The following is an 18,156-nucleotide window of genomic DNA, read 5'->3' as shown; positions in this document are numbered from 1 at the left end:
GACACAACAATTTCAATCATAATAAAATAATATTGTATTTCTCATATGGAATATATAACACTTTATGGAGGAGGAAAAAAATATTATATATTGACCTATTCAACTTAAAAAAATATAAAATATCTAGATTCATGCTTCTGTGATTCATATTATGAATGTTGAGAGATCTTTCGGTAAAAATCACATAAAGAAACTATAATTCGTTTCAAACAAATCATGACATTAGATTAAATAGATGAAGAGAGGTGTTTTCTAGCCATTAGAATATAACAACTAGTTTTGACTAAAAAATTATCATTAATTAATAAACATTTTTTTAATTAAAATAAAGTAATAGATGGAAATTAATCGTAAATAAAGAATTAAATTAATTTTATTATTACTATTTTAACAAAAACTAAGGTCAAACTTAATTATTCTAAACAATAAAACTGAAAAATAGTAATAAGAAAATGAAAAATAAATAAATAAATAAATAAATCAACAAACAAACAAACACATTAAAAACAATAGAGATAAGTCTTTCGGATTAATAACATTGTTAGGATTTGGTCGACTTTTAGAACCAACTAATGTGGTTTATCCTTAGGACAAGGTGAGAAACTCATTGATCACAAGGAACAAATAGTAAAGATGCGTCATTGCCCAAAGTTAGCCATTATAAATTAGCTCTCCGTGAGTTAATTAGTAAGTCAAGAAATTAATTATTTTGGAAGGGGTGAAGAAAAATATTTTTAATTTAGTTAAAAATAAATATTAAGGAATACTTAAAACTAAAAATAGCAACAAAGAGATAAAAAAATAAAATAAAAATCAAAATAATGAAATAACTAACATTTATTATTTAAATCTAAAAAATAAAATAATAAAATAAAAAAACAGTAAATAAATAAAAAATAAAAAAATATTATAAAAACCCATAAAATAAAATATTTAAATTACAATATAAAATATATTAACTTACTCTGTAATAAAACATTTAACTTTTAATTAAAATATTTTATTTTCCTAATAACTAATTTTAACTATTTTTGAAACTGGATTTTTAACCTTATAGATGTTAAAAAATATATATATATTTTTATCTGTTATTTAAACAAAATAACGAATTGGTTTTTTACCTTTGTATAAAAATAAATCACATTAAATAATTCAAAATATAACCAGTATAAATAATCCCAGAACCATTATCAAAATTTTAAATATATTTAAAATTCCATAAATTTCCATCCCAACATAAAGAAATCTAGACACTTTTGTGCAATCATAACGTAAATGTCATTCGTAATATAAAAATTTCAATCATACTAAAATGATATCGAAAAAGTTTTTGGGAGAAAAACCACCCATACGAGAGTCCATCACATAACAACGCAAACAACCTAGAAGATTTCAAAAACTTTTGACCCACTTTCTTCATTAAATATTTTATTTATTATTTTATATTTTTTCAATATTTAAATTAAAAAATCAAGAATAAAAATAATATATCTACCGTATATTCAGCCGAGCGCTTCAATTTTCCTTGCACGACTATATCCAATGGCGCTCGGAGCTCTTGTTTCCTACTGTCAATCTCAAACTCCAAAATGGCGTCTGAATTTTGGGTCACAAAGCCTCACCCGAGCAACGCCTTCACCCTCATTCTGGTCGCAGTCGGCTGCTTCTACTTGGGAATTAACTGGAAAGACAGCCTCTACAGTCCTTTCAGCATATCTTCGTTCAAACTCACCGCAGTGTCTGAGAGCTATTCGCAGCACGGGGCTTTCAATTCGTCTAGATCTTCATTCACATTGACAAACGACGGCAACGAGAGCTGGTACATCGATGTCTTTGGGACTGCCAGCGAGGTGCCACGAGGTGGTGGGCTGATCGGTGAAATCGATTTGTGTTCACCATTGATGAGAGACTATGTCCCCTGTCGCGACAATGTGGACGCTGTCCGGCGGCTTCCTTCGACTGCAAGAGGCGAGAATTTGGAGCGCAATTGTCCCGACGAGGAGAGCATTTGGTTCTGTCTGGTTCCGATGCCGAAGAAGTATAAGCGTCCGGTTCCATGGCCCAGAAGCAAAGATGAGGTATTGTTGATGCGGAGCTCTGTAACTCCTTCAGATCTGTATGTAATGTACTAACAAGGAGCGATCTGTATGTCATGTTGTTCGGGCAATTTAACTTTATGTCATTCTATTTTCCATCATATTTAGGAACCTGTGAAGTTGAATTTCTTTTTGGATTTTACTCGAGCACCAAACCATTGGCATGTGGTAAACACAACGCAGTTAAATACGCATTTATGATTGTCTGCTTATCATGTTGTTATCTGCATAATAATTAGGCAAACAACATGAAACGCAACAGGCCTATAAGGGGAAAATGATGGGTAACTTGTTGCCCAACCTTTGTCATCTACGGGTTGGGCAATGAATTGGTCCAAGTCCAAATTGATGTGGCAGGAAAGAAGAAATGAGACTTAAGGTACTGCAACACCTTGGAGGATGTGCAGTTAGAGGAGCTTTTTCAACCAAGAGAGCAATAACCAACGGGGAAAGGTAACCAATGCTGTAGTAGTAAAGTAGCTTGAAATGGTGTAGGAGATGAGGACTTACCCGTAACCTTAGAGCCAACCATTATGCTTGCTTCCAGTTCTATGAGATGTAGATTTGACTTGCTCAATAGAGATTCACAGATCATCCCTTCTTTTGGAATGATAGAGATGTTCAATGCCCCTACCTTATTGACCAACCTTTCATGTCTCTTGCACAATACTTCTTTAATAACCGAATCTTACTTGTCTATGCCATTTTTTTCAAAATCACCTTCCTAGGGACTTCTAAGATTACCCTATTCCAAGTGACCTTCTGAATCATAAGCAGGTTAGCCTTTAAATGCAGTCTGAGGCTCCAAAGATTTCCTCCACTCCCTCCTAGTGGATGTTAGAGAACAATCATCAACCACATGATCATGAAACTGACACCTTGAGCATTGAAAATGAACCTTGACATAGTCCAGGGTCAGTATATATCTGTACCAGCCAATCTCTATAGCATTCCCTTGAATGTTAAAGGGCAATCATCTGCCATATGACCATGAAAGTGATATCTTGAGCTTTGAAAATGAACACTAACATAGTTTGAGGTTAGTGTATATCTCTAGCGGCCAATCTATATTAATTTCTTTAGGCAAGCCTTCCCTCAAATCTAAATAAACAAAAATCTGCAGCATAGTTCTGGTAGGACTTATGAGGAAATTCTCATCCAAATTGACAAAGATACCTAAATTATTTCCTATTTTTTTCAGAACTTGGATTAACCATAGATCCAAAAGCAAACTTAGCATTTTGCCCAAGCAGGTTGGAATGAGCTTGTTGCCCTTCATTAGTTGAAGCAAGGGGTCGATTTCGTCCTCAGAGATAAAGCTATTGATTCAATATCATGGAAGCATTGACTTAAGAACCTCAACCATCCCTTACATGTAGGGAGTTTCTGGAATGTATATCAAGGTACAATATTTGCTTTTGGAGAAGATATGCAACAAATGTTGATGCTTAGGGAAAACAAAAGAACAACACAAGCATAGGTGCACATTGAGAGCCCATAATTTTTGGTAGGTGCTTCTTATGCAAAGAAAATAACAATCATAAGATTTTTAGACGTAATTTCATTTTATAGCAAACTAATTTTTAATGCATGGGTAGAGAAGAAAAAAAGAAGTAGCCACATAATTTTTAGAAGGGCACTTAAGCTAGAATGAAACTCACAGGAATGTATATGAAGGTACAATACTTGGTTTTGGCGAAGACATGCAACAAATGTTATTGTATCTTTGGCATATATGAAGGTACAAAATTTGCTTTTGGCGAAGACATGCAACAAATGTTTGTGTATCTTTGGCATACCCAAACATGCTTGACGAAAATAGACCATAGAACCGTGGTATTTTCAACAACGCTTTTTTCCCTACAATTATTTATTTGTTAGATGTAAAACCATGGCAAATCCTAAAAAACTATTTGCAGGAAATTCTTCGCATAAGCCATAGACTACAAACCAACACAAAAAACCAATATGAGTAGACAGGAAAACATCTTGTAATGTCCCTTTCCAAACCATAATAGCAGAAGGGAGCCTATTTCGATTCCCGTAAGCTATAGTCGAAGAAAATGGGATAAGTTGATTTAATTGCTTGATGACATTATAATTTTTTTTTTTGGTAGGTAAGCACCCACGGGGGATTTGAACCAGTGACCTATCGCAAGGAGTGCCTTAACAGTGCACCCATTCATTGTCAATCCAAATCCCTGTGGGCAACATTATATTTAAATGGTAGCATTTTAATAATATTAAATAATTAAATAGGATGGTAATAATAAAGTGACCCATGGTATTTCTAGCCACCCATGGTATTCCGAGAGGAGGAAATGATTATGAAAAGAAAGAAGGGAGCTTAAGGAAAAGATGAGTTGATGATTTGAGAATTGAACTTGGAGCTTGAGTAGCTTCTTTTTTGTGGGGAAGCCCTTGTGTAGAGTCCACTTTCGTTGTTGGAACAATCCACCGTAGTTGGTAGTGATTTGTTTCGGTGGCAAAACATCCACCCTAGCTAGTCTGAATTGGGATTCATTTTAGGTTCTCCATTGGCACTTAATGGAGGAAGGATGATCAAATCTCAACAATTTCCAGAAGTCTGGAGAACTAAATTTGCAGTGACTCACATCACTAGGAAGGGTTGAATTCTACAGGGCAAGCTGCATCGTCAAGGAGGGCCAAATTGCTTCTTAAGGGAGCTTGAATTTCTAGTCTCATTGGGAGGGCCAAATTACCACTAAAAAAAGCTGAATTGCTGTAGCATTTGGAGGGCCGAATTATCTTGAATAGAGGCTGAATTGTTCTGGGCTCAAGGAAGTTGAAATAAGGAGGTCAAATTACATTATAATCATATAGAGGAGCGCAAGAATCGTGGAGACCAAAATTGCATGCAAAAATTCAGGCATTGATCTAAGAACGCTGAATTGGAGCAAGCTGATTAAGGTTTCAAGCCATAAAATCTTCCACTAGCGGGCCAAATTATTTTCCAGTGGCTAATCTACCAGGATTCTATAAATAATTTAATGTAAATCTTCCTCAATATTTTACTAAAAATTGGTTGGGTTTTTGGCTTTGGAATTTTCTACAAAATTTTGTGAATTCATGGTTTCCCAATTTTTTTATGGCAATTTTCAAAAGAAATTTTTGGTAGGAAAATTACAAATTAATAAAAGGGATATTTTGCATCTAAGGCATACAAGGTTAGACTCGTAAAGTATTTTTTAGCAAGTATTATAAGGGTGTCAGTGGTTTTTTTGTGCTAAGATTGTAGTTAATGATTTGGCATCACAAGAAGAGCTTATAAAAGTTCAAGTTTAGGTTAGTGAAGTTAGTGTTTTAAAAATCGGGAGGCTTGAACCGGAAATCGGTCAAATTGGCCGGTTCATAAGCCATCCGGGTTAAACTGGTATAAAAACCAGGTTTATGCCTCCTCTTTGCCCGAAATTCACAAAAAAATGGTCCTAACTGGTCAATTTATGGTCAAAGTGGCTGGTTCCGTCCTAAACCGGTTGGTTCACTGCCAAGACCGCGACAGACTCACATGACGTCATTTAGGAAGCTTCCTTGGTGTTTTGGAGGGAAAGTAAGTGCTGTTTGCGTCCAAAAACACCCTCTCTAACCCTTTAAAAGGTGCTCACTCCCCTCTTTTGCCTCACACATCTCATTTGAAGTTTTTGTGAGTTTGATTGGGAGCTTGGAGTGTTGAGTTTTTGTTGGAGTAGTGGAACAACAGAGAGTTTGAGCTAAGTACTAATCATCATGCCTCCAAAAGCCAATGATACTGCATGGGCTCATTGTGATATGATTGATGGCAAAATGATCTGCAAATATTGCCAAAAATCTATTGAAGGAGGGGGTATTAATAAGTTCAAACAACACTTGGCTAGGTAGGAGGCCATGTAAAGCCACGTGGAGCACCAAATGAAGTAATAGGGCATATTAGGGCAAAATACCTTCAGAAGTTTGAGACCGAAGTCATTGAACCTAGAGAAGTTTGTAACTCAAGCAATTGCAAAGTCTGGGAGTTGAGACTCAACCAACTGAGTTTGATCATGATGAGAAGTTTCAAGTGATAATGTTGATCACTAATATCATATATGTAGACTTGTAGTAGGCCAATGGCCCCATAGTTTGTAGGCTTTGTTTTTGAACTCTAGAGGCCATTTAGAGCCTCATTGATTATATATTTTGTTGCTGATATGTATTGCACTTGGTGCCATTTTGATATATTCACCTTTACATGGTATATATATGAGCAAACTTTGCATATTTTGTGTTTATTGGTTTGGAATCATGGTTTTAAATCTTAAAAATAGTTTTTTTCATTAAAAAATAATTATTTCATGTGTTTTTTTAAAACCGGTTCATTGAGATCTAACTAGTCCCAGTTTGAAACCTAGTTTATTAGGTGGACTGGTTCGGTCACTGGTTCCGGTTTTTAAAGCTATGAGTGAAGTTTTGTTTAGGTAGTGGAATATTTGAGATAAAAGAGAGAATTCCTTACAACCTTGGAAGACACATTTTATGGGTTTAAAAAGGATACCCAACATCTAATAAATGATGGGGTTTACCCCTAAAGAATATGAAAAAATGCTTATCCCAATGAAACAAAGAAGAAAAGGGGCGTATGATGTGAAAAATCCACTCATCCCAGGTCTGGTCTATGCTCTTAGCTAGAAAACATAAACACACTGAAAATGCCTAACTTCAAACAATTTTTGCACAATGGAAATTACACCAGCAATTAGATCAATGTATAGTACACAATAATTATGCCCAAACTAATTTCTTATAAGTCCATTTACAAGGGAATCCAGAGGGCTCTCGTACCAGGGATAATGGCCCTATATCCTAGTACAATGCCAAATAATCAGGTCAATCCTATGACCAAATACCTAGGGCTGAGGCCAATTGCCTTAGATCCCCTTCTGCCCAAAGTGCAAATACACCTACAACTATCAAATCACAGTTGTAGCACAATTAGGGCTTGACCAACCCACCTTATCTCACCAACTTGTTGTCCCTTGCAGTCAGACCCTTGACATATTCCTTTAGCTCTCTGCCAGTCCTTTAGCCAACATATTGTCCACCCTGTTTATTTAACTGCTACAGGTCTTCCTTTTAGACTTCACACTGCTCCTTTAGCCGTCCTTGCTACAAGTAGCCCTTCTTTGCTTGCAAAAGGCTGTAAAAGGCCTCCTGTTAGTACTTGACGCTAAAGTTTAAACTGTTTCACTTACGGGCTTGTGGCCTACGATCCTTGCGACTAAGGCTGCGTCTGCCTGCAGCGAGTCCCAGTTAGCCCTCTAACAGAGCTCGACTGCCTTGTCACTTCGTTGTTTCTTGTAGCTAGATCAAACACAATTCAAACCTCTTTCTTCCTTTTGCTTACCAGAACACTAAAATCTTGGCCCTCCTTTGCTCGCTTCAGCTCCTTTGCTTCCCTTACTCACAAGAGAAATGTCCTTCTCGCTCTTGTGATAAGCCTCTCCATTGGCTAGTATGCTTATACTTGTTTCTTGGGTCACTTAGGAAGCCCTCTTTCCTTTAAGAGCCCTCCAACTCAACCTTAACAATAAATTAGAATTTCCTTGGGTTCCAAGCCCACTCCTTTGGGTCCAAAACCCTAAACTTTGGGTGCATTGTCCACACACTAACTTTGTGTGTGTTTCTCTTTCACAAGCCTAGCACCAAGGGCATGTGAGAGTACCTTCTGATGCTACCCAATTTCAACATATAATCGATTGGCTATATATGAGGCAAATCCCCAAGCAAAGGGATGCTTAGATGGATTCTTGCCTAAGTGATTTCTACCTTCCTACATCAAAACGAGGTTGATGACAACTTGATGAAGCATCAATAATGGCTTTTGGAGGAGATGTGGTTGATGTTGCTTTAAAGACATGTCACATATAGAAGTGGCTTTTCTAGAGAATATGCGGACATTGTGGCTAGTTATCTAGGTGACCCATATGTGGTCTTCCAAGCAGCAATTTTTATAAAGTTCTTGAGTAAAAGTTTCAACTTTTGTGTCAAGTGGGTTGAAAAGAAAATGTGTTATTTTGTGTTAAGGGGTTGTTGTAGAGTGATAACACTCAATAACTATATATTTATGACTCATTATTGTTTATGTCACATAAAATGTGTGATTTGTAACAAATGCAATGTAATGTTAAGTATTAATATTAAGGGTTAGGTGGATAAAATTTAAAGTTTAAATTGTTGAAATTGTAACTAGGTTCGGTCTTCATAATGTATATTTATCATTGATGTATCTATTATGATTTGTCAAGCATATTCTTCATACTGGAGTCAAAAGAAAATTTATTTTGAGTCAAAGTCCCGTTGTGACTTTTTAAAAGAAGAGAATTTGAATTTTATTTTTGAGTCTATAAGTCCACAAGATGACCAAGTCGACCCTCCTTGGACAAGTCAGCCTAGCCCTCCAAGTGGCACCTATTCGACCCTCTTGGACAACCATATATTGGAGACCTATTCGACCTACTTGGAGCTCATTCATTCAACACATAACAAGTATCTTCTGCACCTAGCGAAGGAGGAAAACAGATGAGTAAAAGAAGAGAGAGAAGTAAGTCAAAGCAAGGAGAAATTAACATCTTTGACCATTTTTTTGATTTTTACCAGCTCACACGTGTGAAGGACGAATTTTGGTGATTAGGTCGAGTTTCTTCTGGGGTGATTGCAGGCTGAATTTCGGCCCTAGTTGCAAGACCGAGTTTTCTTTGAGTTTGACCAGATTGGAGTAGATTTGACTAGTGTTGACTTTGACTTTTGGAAGTGACTTGGAGGAGTTTTTGACTTGGTATCTTGGTGGTAGTTTAGCATTGGTTCTTGGCTTGGATATCTCTCATTTTGATCTGATTTTATAAGGCAAGGATTGTTGGGTTCTCCCCTTTGTGGGTTTTTTCCTAGTCATTGACCTAAAATTTTGGTGTCTCTTGTCTCTTGTATTTTTAAATGTTTGAACGTAAGTGTAATTACTTGATGAAGAATAAGTAAAAGACTAAAAGAAAAATAATTTTCACAAGTAATTACCATGATAGAGAAATTAAGTGCTTGCCTTTATTACACTTGGTTTCTCAACATGGTACCAGAGTTAGTTTTGAAGCAGTTCGAATTATACCTGTGAAGTGATCCAAATTTTATCTAAGGTACTTGGTCGATTTCCCTGAGATATATTCTTGAGAATTAGTGATAAGACTGAGGTCAGTAGAGGTCTATGTAAGATCCAAACTTTGCATACTTATTTGAGCTACAAACCTTATTCTCAGAAGTCCGAATTGCATCTGTGGTATTGTTAAATTTTTGAAGTACATCTAAGCCTCCTCCTCCCTATAATATCTTTGTGGAATTATGATAAAACCGAGCTTCTATAATAGGAACAATAATCCGAAGTAAAGAAAAATATGAACCTATGTGGAAAGTAATCAAGTTCATGTTCCTCTATGGCATACAATACATCTCTGTAGCATCCGAATTATTTCGAGTTTTCTCTGTGGAAGAGTGACAATCATTTCTATAGCAAAGAGTGTAGCATTTACTGTAGAATTACTGAAGCAACCTGAAGAAATTTTTAGATTTTGGCACCATACTCGAAGGAAGAATTGAAGGACAAGTGAGGTCAAATTTTTTCAATCAAATCAGAATTCTGTTGCTAGAAGAATGAGGTATTGTCAAAACAAGATAAGTAATGACATGAAATGTGGGACAATTTGAAGTATGTCTTGTTTGCGCCTAAGATAAGTCAAGGTCTAGTATATGGCAACATAAAAGCTAGAAGGTTCTCCCAGTAAGAGGGAGAGGATCATGTTAAGATGATTGCCTCAGTTAGAAGAGTTACCCTAGGATTTTGAGATCACGAAAAGGAGCCTCATGATTAAAAAAGGCCTCGTACTTTGGGATTAATTGAGTGATTTGTTTATGATGAAAGGAGGACTCATAAGTCAGAGGAAAAAGGTATTTCCTTCAGAGGAAGCTGGAAGCAGAGTTTGACATGAAGGATCTTGGCTTGATACACTACTACTTGGGACTTGGGGTTTGGCAGAAACCTGGTAAAAACTTCCTTGGTCAAGGGAAGCATGTGATCAAGATCCTCATGGAATTTGGATGATGGCAGCTGATTGGTTTTCTGATGTATTTGATTCGATTACTAGGTTGGCAGTGCTATTAAAAGTACTACTAGTGGTTGTTTTTGCTTGGGCGTTATTATGGTTTCTTGGAAAAACAAGAAGCAAGCTTTTGTAGTCGTAAGCACTGTGAAAGCAGAATATATGGAAACTTGTGCAATTAGCTGTGAATCAGTTATGCTCCGCAAAATGTTTGATGGACTGTTTGACGACGTGCTGGATTCGACCATGATGCTTTGGAATAAGTTGTATGAAAATTGATAGAAGACCCATTTTTTTATGGAAGGTTGAAGTACATTATGATGAAGTACCACTATACGAGATATGGTGTTGATGGGTGTTGAGAAGCTACAATAGATCTCTATGGACAAACATGTTGTTGATGTAAGGGAAGCTTGAGTACTTCCCAGATTAAGGAGTGAGGATGGACACCTATTTTCTCCTTGTGTCATGTACTGTGACCGATTAGGATTAACACCCTAAGTCAAGTACATGGACCCGGATAGGGAGAATGGTAGATTGGATAAGCATCATGGATTGACATTCTTGTGTCATGTATTGTGGCCGATTAGGATTAACACCCTAAGTCAAGTACATTGACACAGTTTAAGAAGAATGGTTTGGTGGATCGACATTTTCTTGTGTCAAGTACTATGACCGATTAGGACTAGCACCCTTAAGTACAGTGACACCGAATTAGGAAATGGTTCTGTGGAGGACATACTCTGAGGAACCTATGTGGAGTATGTGCCTTAGAGAGGTGGTTGTGTGGTGTCTTGTTGAATGACTCCCAACATTGTGCTTTGATCTAGTGGAAAGATAGAGCTTACTTGACAAGGCCTTGGTAATTAGACAATGTTGGTTATGATGATGTATTGATGATGCTTATCAATATGGATCCTTTCTTATAAAATATTTTAACTTGAGAATATCTCGATAAGTCATATGAATACCTCCCTAGTTAAGAGGGAGTGTTGAAATTGTAACTTGGTTCAGTCTTCATAGCATATATTTATCATTGATCTATCTATTATGATTTGTCAAGCATGTTCTTCATGCGGGAGTCAAAAGAAAATTTATTTTGAGTCAAAGTCCCATTGTGACTTTTAAAAGAACAGATTTTTTGTTTTGTGTGAGTCTATAGGTCCAAAAGATGACCAAGTTGACCCTCCTTGGACAAGTTGGCCTAGTCCTCCAAGTGGCACCTATTCGACCCTTCTAGACAGCTATATATTGGAGGCCTATTCGACCTGCTTGGAGCTCATTCATTCAACACACAAGAAGTATCTTGTGCACCTAGCAAAGGAGGAAAAAGGATGAGTAAAAGGAGAGAAGGAAGCAAGTCAAAGCAAGAACAAATTAACATATTTGACCAATTTTTTGACTTTTACTAGCTCGCACGTATGAAGGACGAATTTCTGTGATTAGGATGACTTTCTTCGAGGGTGATTGTAGGCCGAATTTCGACCCTTGTTGCAAGATCGATTTTTCTTTGAGTTTGACCAGATTGGAGCAAATTTGACCAGCGTTGACTCTGACTTTTGGAAGTGACTTTGAGGGTTTGACTTTGTATCTTGGTGGCAGTTTAGCATTGGTTCTTGGCTTGGATATCTTTCATTTTGATCTGATTTTATAAGGAAAGAATTGTTGGGTTTCCCCTTTGTGGGTTTTGCCCTGGTCATTGACCTAAAATTTTGGTGTCTCTTGTATTTTTGAATGATTGAACATAAGTGTAATTACTTGATGAAGAATAAGTAAAAGACTAAAAGAACAATAATTTTCACAAGTGATTACCAAGAAAGAGAAATTAAGTGCTTGCCTCTATTACACTTGGTTTCGCAACATAAACCGCCAAGCCAACTAGGGTTGCTATTAATATGTCACTTATGGTGATTCATTGCGAGTGATAGATGTAATGCTGCAACATTATTAATAAAATGTTTCTTTTATTTTCTCTCTACTGTCTGTGCACCTTATTTTCTTGTAATGTTTCCTATTTTGCCTCCACTAGGTTAAGATAACAAAATAAAACAAGCAAGAACTTTCTAGCCACCACAGATCAGGGTAGGAACTTGATCTCTGGCTTGTAGTAGAAAACATCTTGATCTATTTATGTTATCAAGAAATCAAGAGAAGGAAGGACATGATATTCCCACAGTGGCCAAATATATCCCAAGCAACAATTGAAACTGATTGGAGACTTATGATACCCATTATGTTTTCAATTAGAAGGCAATTCTCTCTCTTGTTGGGCGAAGTCATTTCAAAGTCTAGGTCTTCGCTTGTCCACCTTTCCAACAAATTTAAAACTTGAGGAAAAAGGTAGTTTCTATTAATTAAGCTTTCAGCCTGGTTGGATTTGTTTCGAACAACTCATTGTTTTCTTGTGTTCATATGCAATACTTTATAATCCATGAGCGGTCTGGCCCCTACCTTTACCTGGTGGATTTCAAACTAGTAATATATCAGGGGTTCAAAACCCATTAGCGAATAGCCCATAAAATGCAATAAAATATTTACGTGACATAATTTGGTGAACCCATTGAATAATGGGGCCTGCTACCCACCAAAAGTGGGTACCCCTAGGAGAATTTTTCTCTTAATCATCTTCTTCTAGTTCGCAGTGAGCAACCCTTGACAACCACCTTGTAGCTGATGTGATGTGCCATTTTATCTCCGCCACTTGCATCAATGATATGTTTCCTTGCCCATTTGTCAAGAGCACATGATAGAAGGTGGGAAATTTGATCCAGAAAGTATGTTATTCATTGTGCAATCAAGTGCTTCTGCTTGTTTTTCATTTGGGGCATTTAGCATGGATTATTGGGTGAGTTGCAAGAAGGAAGAGTTTTGACCGTGGTTTTGTTCCCTCACCTTAAATGAGGGGTTAATCTTCAATCCTAGTCTAGTGGGACCACCCCTAATGGCCCATGGATTTAGGAAGGACACTACTTGGGAAACCCTGATTGAGATAGCATGGTCCCGTTTTCCCATTTCATATCTATCACTTCCCTCTGTACATTACGATCCCTATACTCCACCGTCCCTCTCTAGGTTCCACGACCATTGGTCCACTGGGTTCTAACACACCCCCTCCCCTTATCCACATATCTGGGTCGAGTTTGGAAACATTGCCCCGAAGGTTGATGCAGCTAAAAGAAAAGTAAAAAGCATATCATGGCCACAAGCAAGAAACAAAAGAAAGAAAATTATAAAATGAAAGGGATGGTCAAGACGTTAAAATTAGCACGTGGGCAAAAGACAAGCATGAGCTATATCCCTTATCATTATGGCCATCACTCGGTTCCTAGGGCCAAAGTTGCTCCATCACATCATAAAAGGAAGTCTTGAATGTCCCAACCCTCGGTGGGTGATGAACTGCCCCATGTAACGACCCATCTCTAAATACATATATTATACGCTCCAGAATATTGAAAAAAAAATCATATTAATAAAATAGAATAAAGATTAAGTATTAGTATCAATAATTAATTAATATAAAGTTATAAAGTTTATATTAAAAACAAATATAAATAAAGTTTATATTAAAAACAAATATAAATAAAGTTTATATTAAAAACAAATATAAATAAAACAAAAGTATATATGAATATCATAAAGTTAAATGACAAACAAATATGATAAAGTACATATAACTGTTATAAAGTTATAAAGGATACGCTATATGGTTATAATGAGGCGTGATAGTGTTATAATGACAATAACACATATATAAGGTTTAAACGTTAAATACCTTAATGCTACATATAAACACCTGTAACGGGAGTGTGACTCACGCTCATGAGGAATGCTGTCACCACGAGAGAAAGCGGTGGAGTCGCTGGTGTGCAGGGCGGCCACCGCTAAACGCAGGCTATAAACCGCAGATAATGGGCTGAGAAGAGAGAAACAGAAAATCAGGGAAAACCAGGAGGACAAACCAGGAGGAAGAAAATTGACCATTGGAAGAGCTTTAAGCATTCTGAGGTTCTGGGCACGGGGGACAGTGAGCTTCTGTTGAGAAGCTTACTGGATTTAGCAGCCAGGCTCTGCTCAGTCTGGCTGGGTGGTATTGGTCTCTCGGTAATTGGAGTAGAGCAGTTTCAGCATCATCAACTACCCCAGATCAGATAGCAGTTCAGGTAGGTACCTGCTTTAATTTTCTTTACTGTTTCTGCATTTCAGTTTTTCGGTTCTTACACATGTGTAACGACCCATCTCTAAATACATATATTATACGCTCCAGAATATTGAAAAAAAATCATATTAATACAATAGAATAAAGATTAAGTATTAGTATCAATAATTAATTAATATAAAGTTTATATTAAAAACAAATATAAATAAAGTTTATATTAAAAACAAATATAAATAAAACAAAAGTATATATGAATATCATAAAGTTAAATGACAAACAAAATATGATAAAGTACATATAATTGTTATAAAGTTATAAAGGATACACTATATGGTTATAATGAGGCGTGATAGTGTTATAATGACAATAACACATATATAAGGTTTAAACGTTAAATACCTTAATGCTACATATAAACACCTGTAACGGGAGTGTGACTCATGCTCATGAAGAATGCTTTCACCACGAGAGAAAGCGGTGGAGTCGCTGGTGTGCAGGGCAACCACCGCTAAACGCAGGCTATAAACCGCAGATAATGGGCTGAGAAGAGAGAAATAGAAAATCAGGGGAAAACCAGGAGGACAAACCAGGAGGAAGAAAATTGACCATTGGAAGAGCTTTAAGCATTCTGAGGTTCTGGGCACGGGGGACAGTGAGCTTCTGTTGAGAAGCTTATTGGATTGAGCAGCCAGGCTCTGCTCAGTTTGGCTGGGTGGTATTGGTCTCTCGGTAATTGGAGCAGAGCAGTGGCAACATCATCAACTACACCAGATCAGATAGCAGTTTAGGTAGGTACTTGCTTTAATTTTCTTTACTGTTTCTGTATTTCAGTTTTTCGGTTCTTACACCCCACCTTAAGGGGGTAAACCACTGCTCTACAACATGCTCTCATTTATAGAGCTTTGTGCAATAATACAAAGAAAAAATCAAGAAAAGGCAAAAGGAAATAAGAGGGGTGGAAAAACAAAGGCTAGGGTAACTCATGTATCCACGATTTCCCCCTCCTCACATTTCTATACCTTGAATGTGGATTTCTCTCATGTATCCACGATTTCCCCCTCCTCACATTTGTATACCCTGAATGTGGATTTCCTCATCATTGCTATCCCTTTGACCATGGCATTTGGCCCTGAGACCCTTTTGTCCCCATGCATTCCATTATTATTAATATGCCACATATTCATTGAAGGATATACCTTTCTTTCCCCTTAGGGGATGGGAACACCCAATAGGGTCATCTAACACTAGGTAGGTAACACTTTGACGTGATCAAAGCCCCAAATTTGGAAGGGGTTCCTGTATGAAGTGTCAATTTTCCCTTGACTAACAAGCTTGGTCCACCTAGATGCACTAATGATTATTGTACCTAATGGTGAAGATGCATCACTAGACATTATGTGAGATTGGCAGGGGTTCTTGATGTTGCCATCTGCATTGTGCATGATCTTATAGATCTAGAGTGATCCAACCACTGCCTTGTCTGTTAGTCTTGGTACAACCTCCCACACATCGTTCTACATGATTGAGGAATATTCCTCAACCATCGCATCCCACCACACTTGCTGTTGTGCGGCCTCCTGATAGCTGGAATGCTCGTTATCTACCAACTGACTGACCAATGTCATGTAGCTAGTGTACTTTTTTGGTTGTCTTTCCTTTCTCTTGCCTGTCCTAGGAATCCCCACAAAGTCCTAAGCATCCTTGAGTGTCTGCTGAACCTCATGGTTCCTCTTGCCAACAATAGAGTTAGGATATCCACCTCTATATCCTCCTGATGCATTTCCTTGATCTGCTGCATTTGCAGCTCTATGTTTTGCAAACTCTTAGGGACACATGCACCGGAGCTAGTGCTCATACTCGTCACTGTAGTCGTGCTCTACTGCCCTTGATCCTGCTGCTCAACTCTAGGAGCTTCTGTTGGCAGGGCACTCTAATCACCTGCTGTTGGCAAATCTTTGGTCCCCTCGTATCACTTGTCCTCCATGACCTTGACATCTCTCCTAAAATTGATTCGCCTAGTCCCTGAAATAAATATCTGATAAGCCTTGGGGGTTTTGATGTAACCAACGAAATAACCTCGCTTTGCAGTCTGATCTACCTTTGAACACGTGTCTCTTGGAATGTGACAATATGCTAGGCTGCCAAATATCCTGAAATGACTAACATCTGGCTTCTTCCCCATGAATGCCTCCTTAGGTGTCATCTTGCGAAGTGCTCTATGTGGGACCCTGTTCCGTATGTAAACTATTGTATTGCATGCCTCTGCCCATAAATAGTGTGGGAGATCCTGGTCATACAACATCGCTCTTGCTGCCTCCGAAATAGAGTGGTTCTTCCTCTTAGCAACCCCATTTTGTTGTGAGTTGTAAGGAACCATCCACTCTCTCCTGATTCTTGCCTTGGTACATAACTCCCAGAATTCCTTATTGGTATATTCATCTCTGTTGTTTGATCGAAGAGTCTGTATATTTCTGCTTGTCGCATTATCCACTAGAGCCTTAAACTCCTGAAAACGATTGAAGACCTCATCCTTGGTCTTCAAGAAGTAGGTCTAGGCCTTCTTGGAGAAATCATTGATAAAAGTCACAAAGTACTCGTACCTTCTGAGAGATTTCGTAGACATCGGCCCACATATATCTGAATGCACTGGTCAAGTATCCCCTGCGATCTATTATCACTCCTTCGAAAAGTTGCTTTCACAAACTTCTCTAAGACACATCCTCTACAAACGTCATCGTGCTTTGTGCTCACCTCTGGAACACCTATCACTATCTCCCGAAGCAATTTCAGTGCTCCGTGATGTATATGACCCATTCTCCTATGCCATAGCTCCCCCAGATCTCTTGGATTGTTGTTGCTAACTAGTGCCTTAGGAGTATCCATTTGCAACCTGTACAACTGGTTGCTCCTAACTCCAATCGTTATAGGTGACCTCCAATCTTTATGCTTCAATAACACTTGCGCCCCTCTAAAGAGAACATCATACCCTTTATCTTGAGGGATAGATACGGAGATCAGTTAATCCCCAAGCCTGGCACATGCAACACGTCATGAATTGCAATTAACGTGCCATTCTCCGTGTGGAATAGAACAATCCCTCTTGCAACTAGGTTGCACTTGGTCTTGTTCCCCATCTGGATTTGAAATCTGATATCCTCCTCATAGCTGGAAAAGTAACTCTTGTCATGTGGAAAGATGCTCCACTGTCTATATACCAGACACCCTGAGAAGTTGATCTAGATAAGCAAGCAATTAATGTGAATTCTTGATCCATCTTGCTGGAGAGCTCATCTGCACTAGCTGAAGCTGCTGCTTGCTTTTTTCCCTTCTTCTTCCTTTGTGGACAATCGCTGACATAATGGCCGAACTCGTGACAACCATAGCACTTGACCTTCGAAAGGTCCTTCTTCGTCTTCTCTCCTTTTGGGCTTGATCCTTTGCTAGATCCCTTCTTCACCTTCCCTTTTCCTGATAGGGCTACATTTTCCTGTTCCTTCTCAACCTTCGGAGTTTTGCTGTTGCTGCTACTACAATCCGAGTCTAAGCTCCTCCTGAGTGAAATCACTCCATAGACAATCCCAACTTGGTAATTGGTTTCATCCATTGATAACTTGGACAAGGACATCCCACTGCCTAGAGAACCCATTCAGGGCTACTCACACTAGCTCGTCACCACTAGCCTTATCTTGTACTGCAGCCAATTCATCCCTGATAAGTCGAACTCTGGTAAGATAGAAAACCACATCTTCACCCTTCTGCATCTTAATAATCCTTAACTTCTCTCTGA

General features: G+C 37.9%; 1 protein-coding gene across 1 annotated transcript in view; it reads left to right on the top strand.

Moving 5' to 3' along the window:
• Positions 1 to 1,532: 1,532 nt before the first annotated feature.
• The window catches only part of LOC149154737 (putative methyltransferase PMT11), a 183,321-nt gene continuing 166,697 nt past the window's right edge, over positions 1,533 to 18,156 (top strand). Inside the window, exon 1 of the mRNA XM_089440773.1 lies at positions 1,533 to 2,078. Within this exon, the coding sequence (XP_089296899.1) occupies positions 1,590 to 2,078 (489 nt within the window). The 5' untranslated portion in view covers positions 1,533 to 1,589. The remainder of the gene's footprint in view (positions 2,079 to 18,156) is intronic.

The sequence above is a fragment of the Pinus tabuliformis genome, chromosome 9, assembly GCF_031772625.1.
Source record: "Pinus tabuliformis cultivar Carrire ecotype Pingquan chromosome 9, CPIR1, whole genome shotgun sequence".
NCBI lineage: Eukaryota > Viridiplantae > Streptophyta > Pinopsida > Pinales > Pinaceae > Pinus > Pinus tabuliformis.
This window is presented reverse-complemented; position numbering and strand designations above follow the sequence as displayed.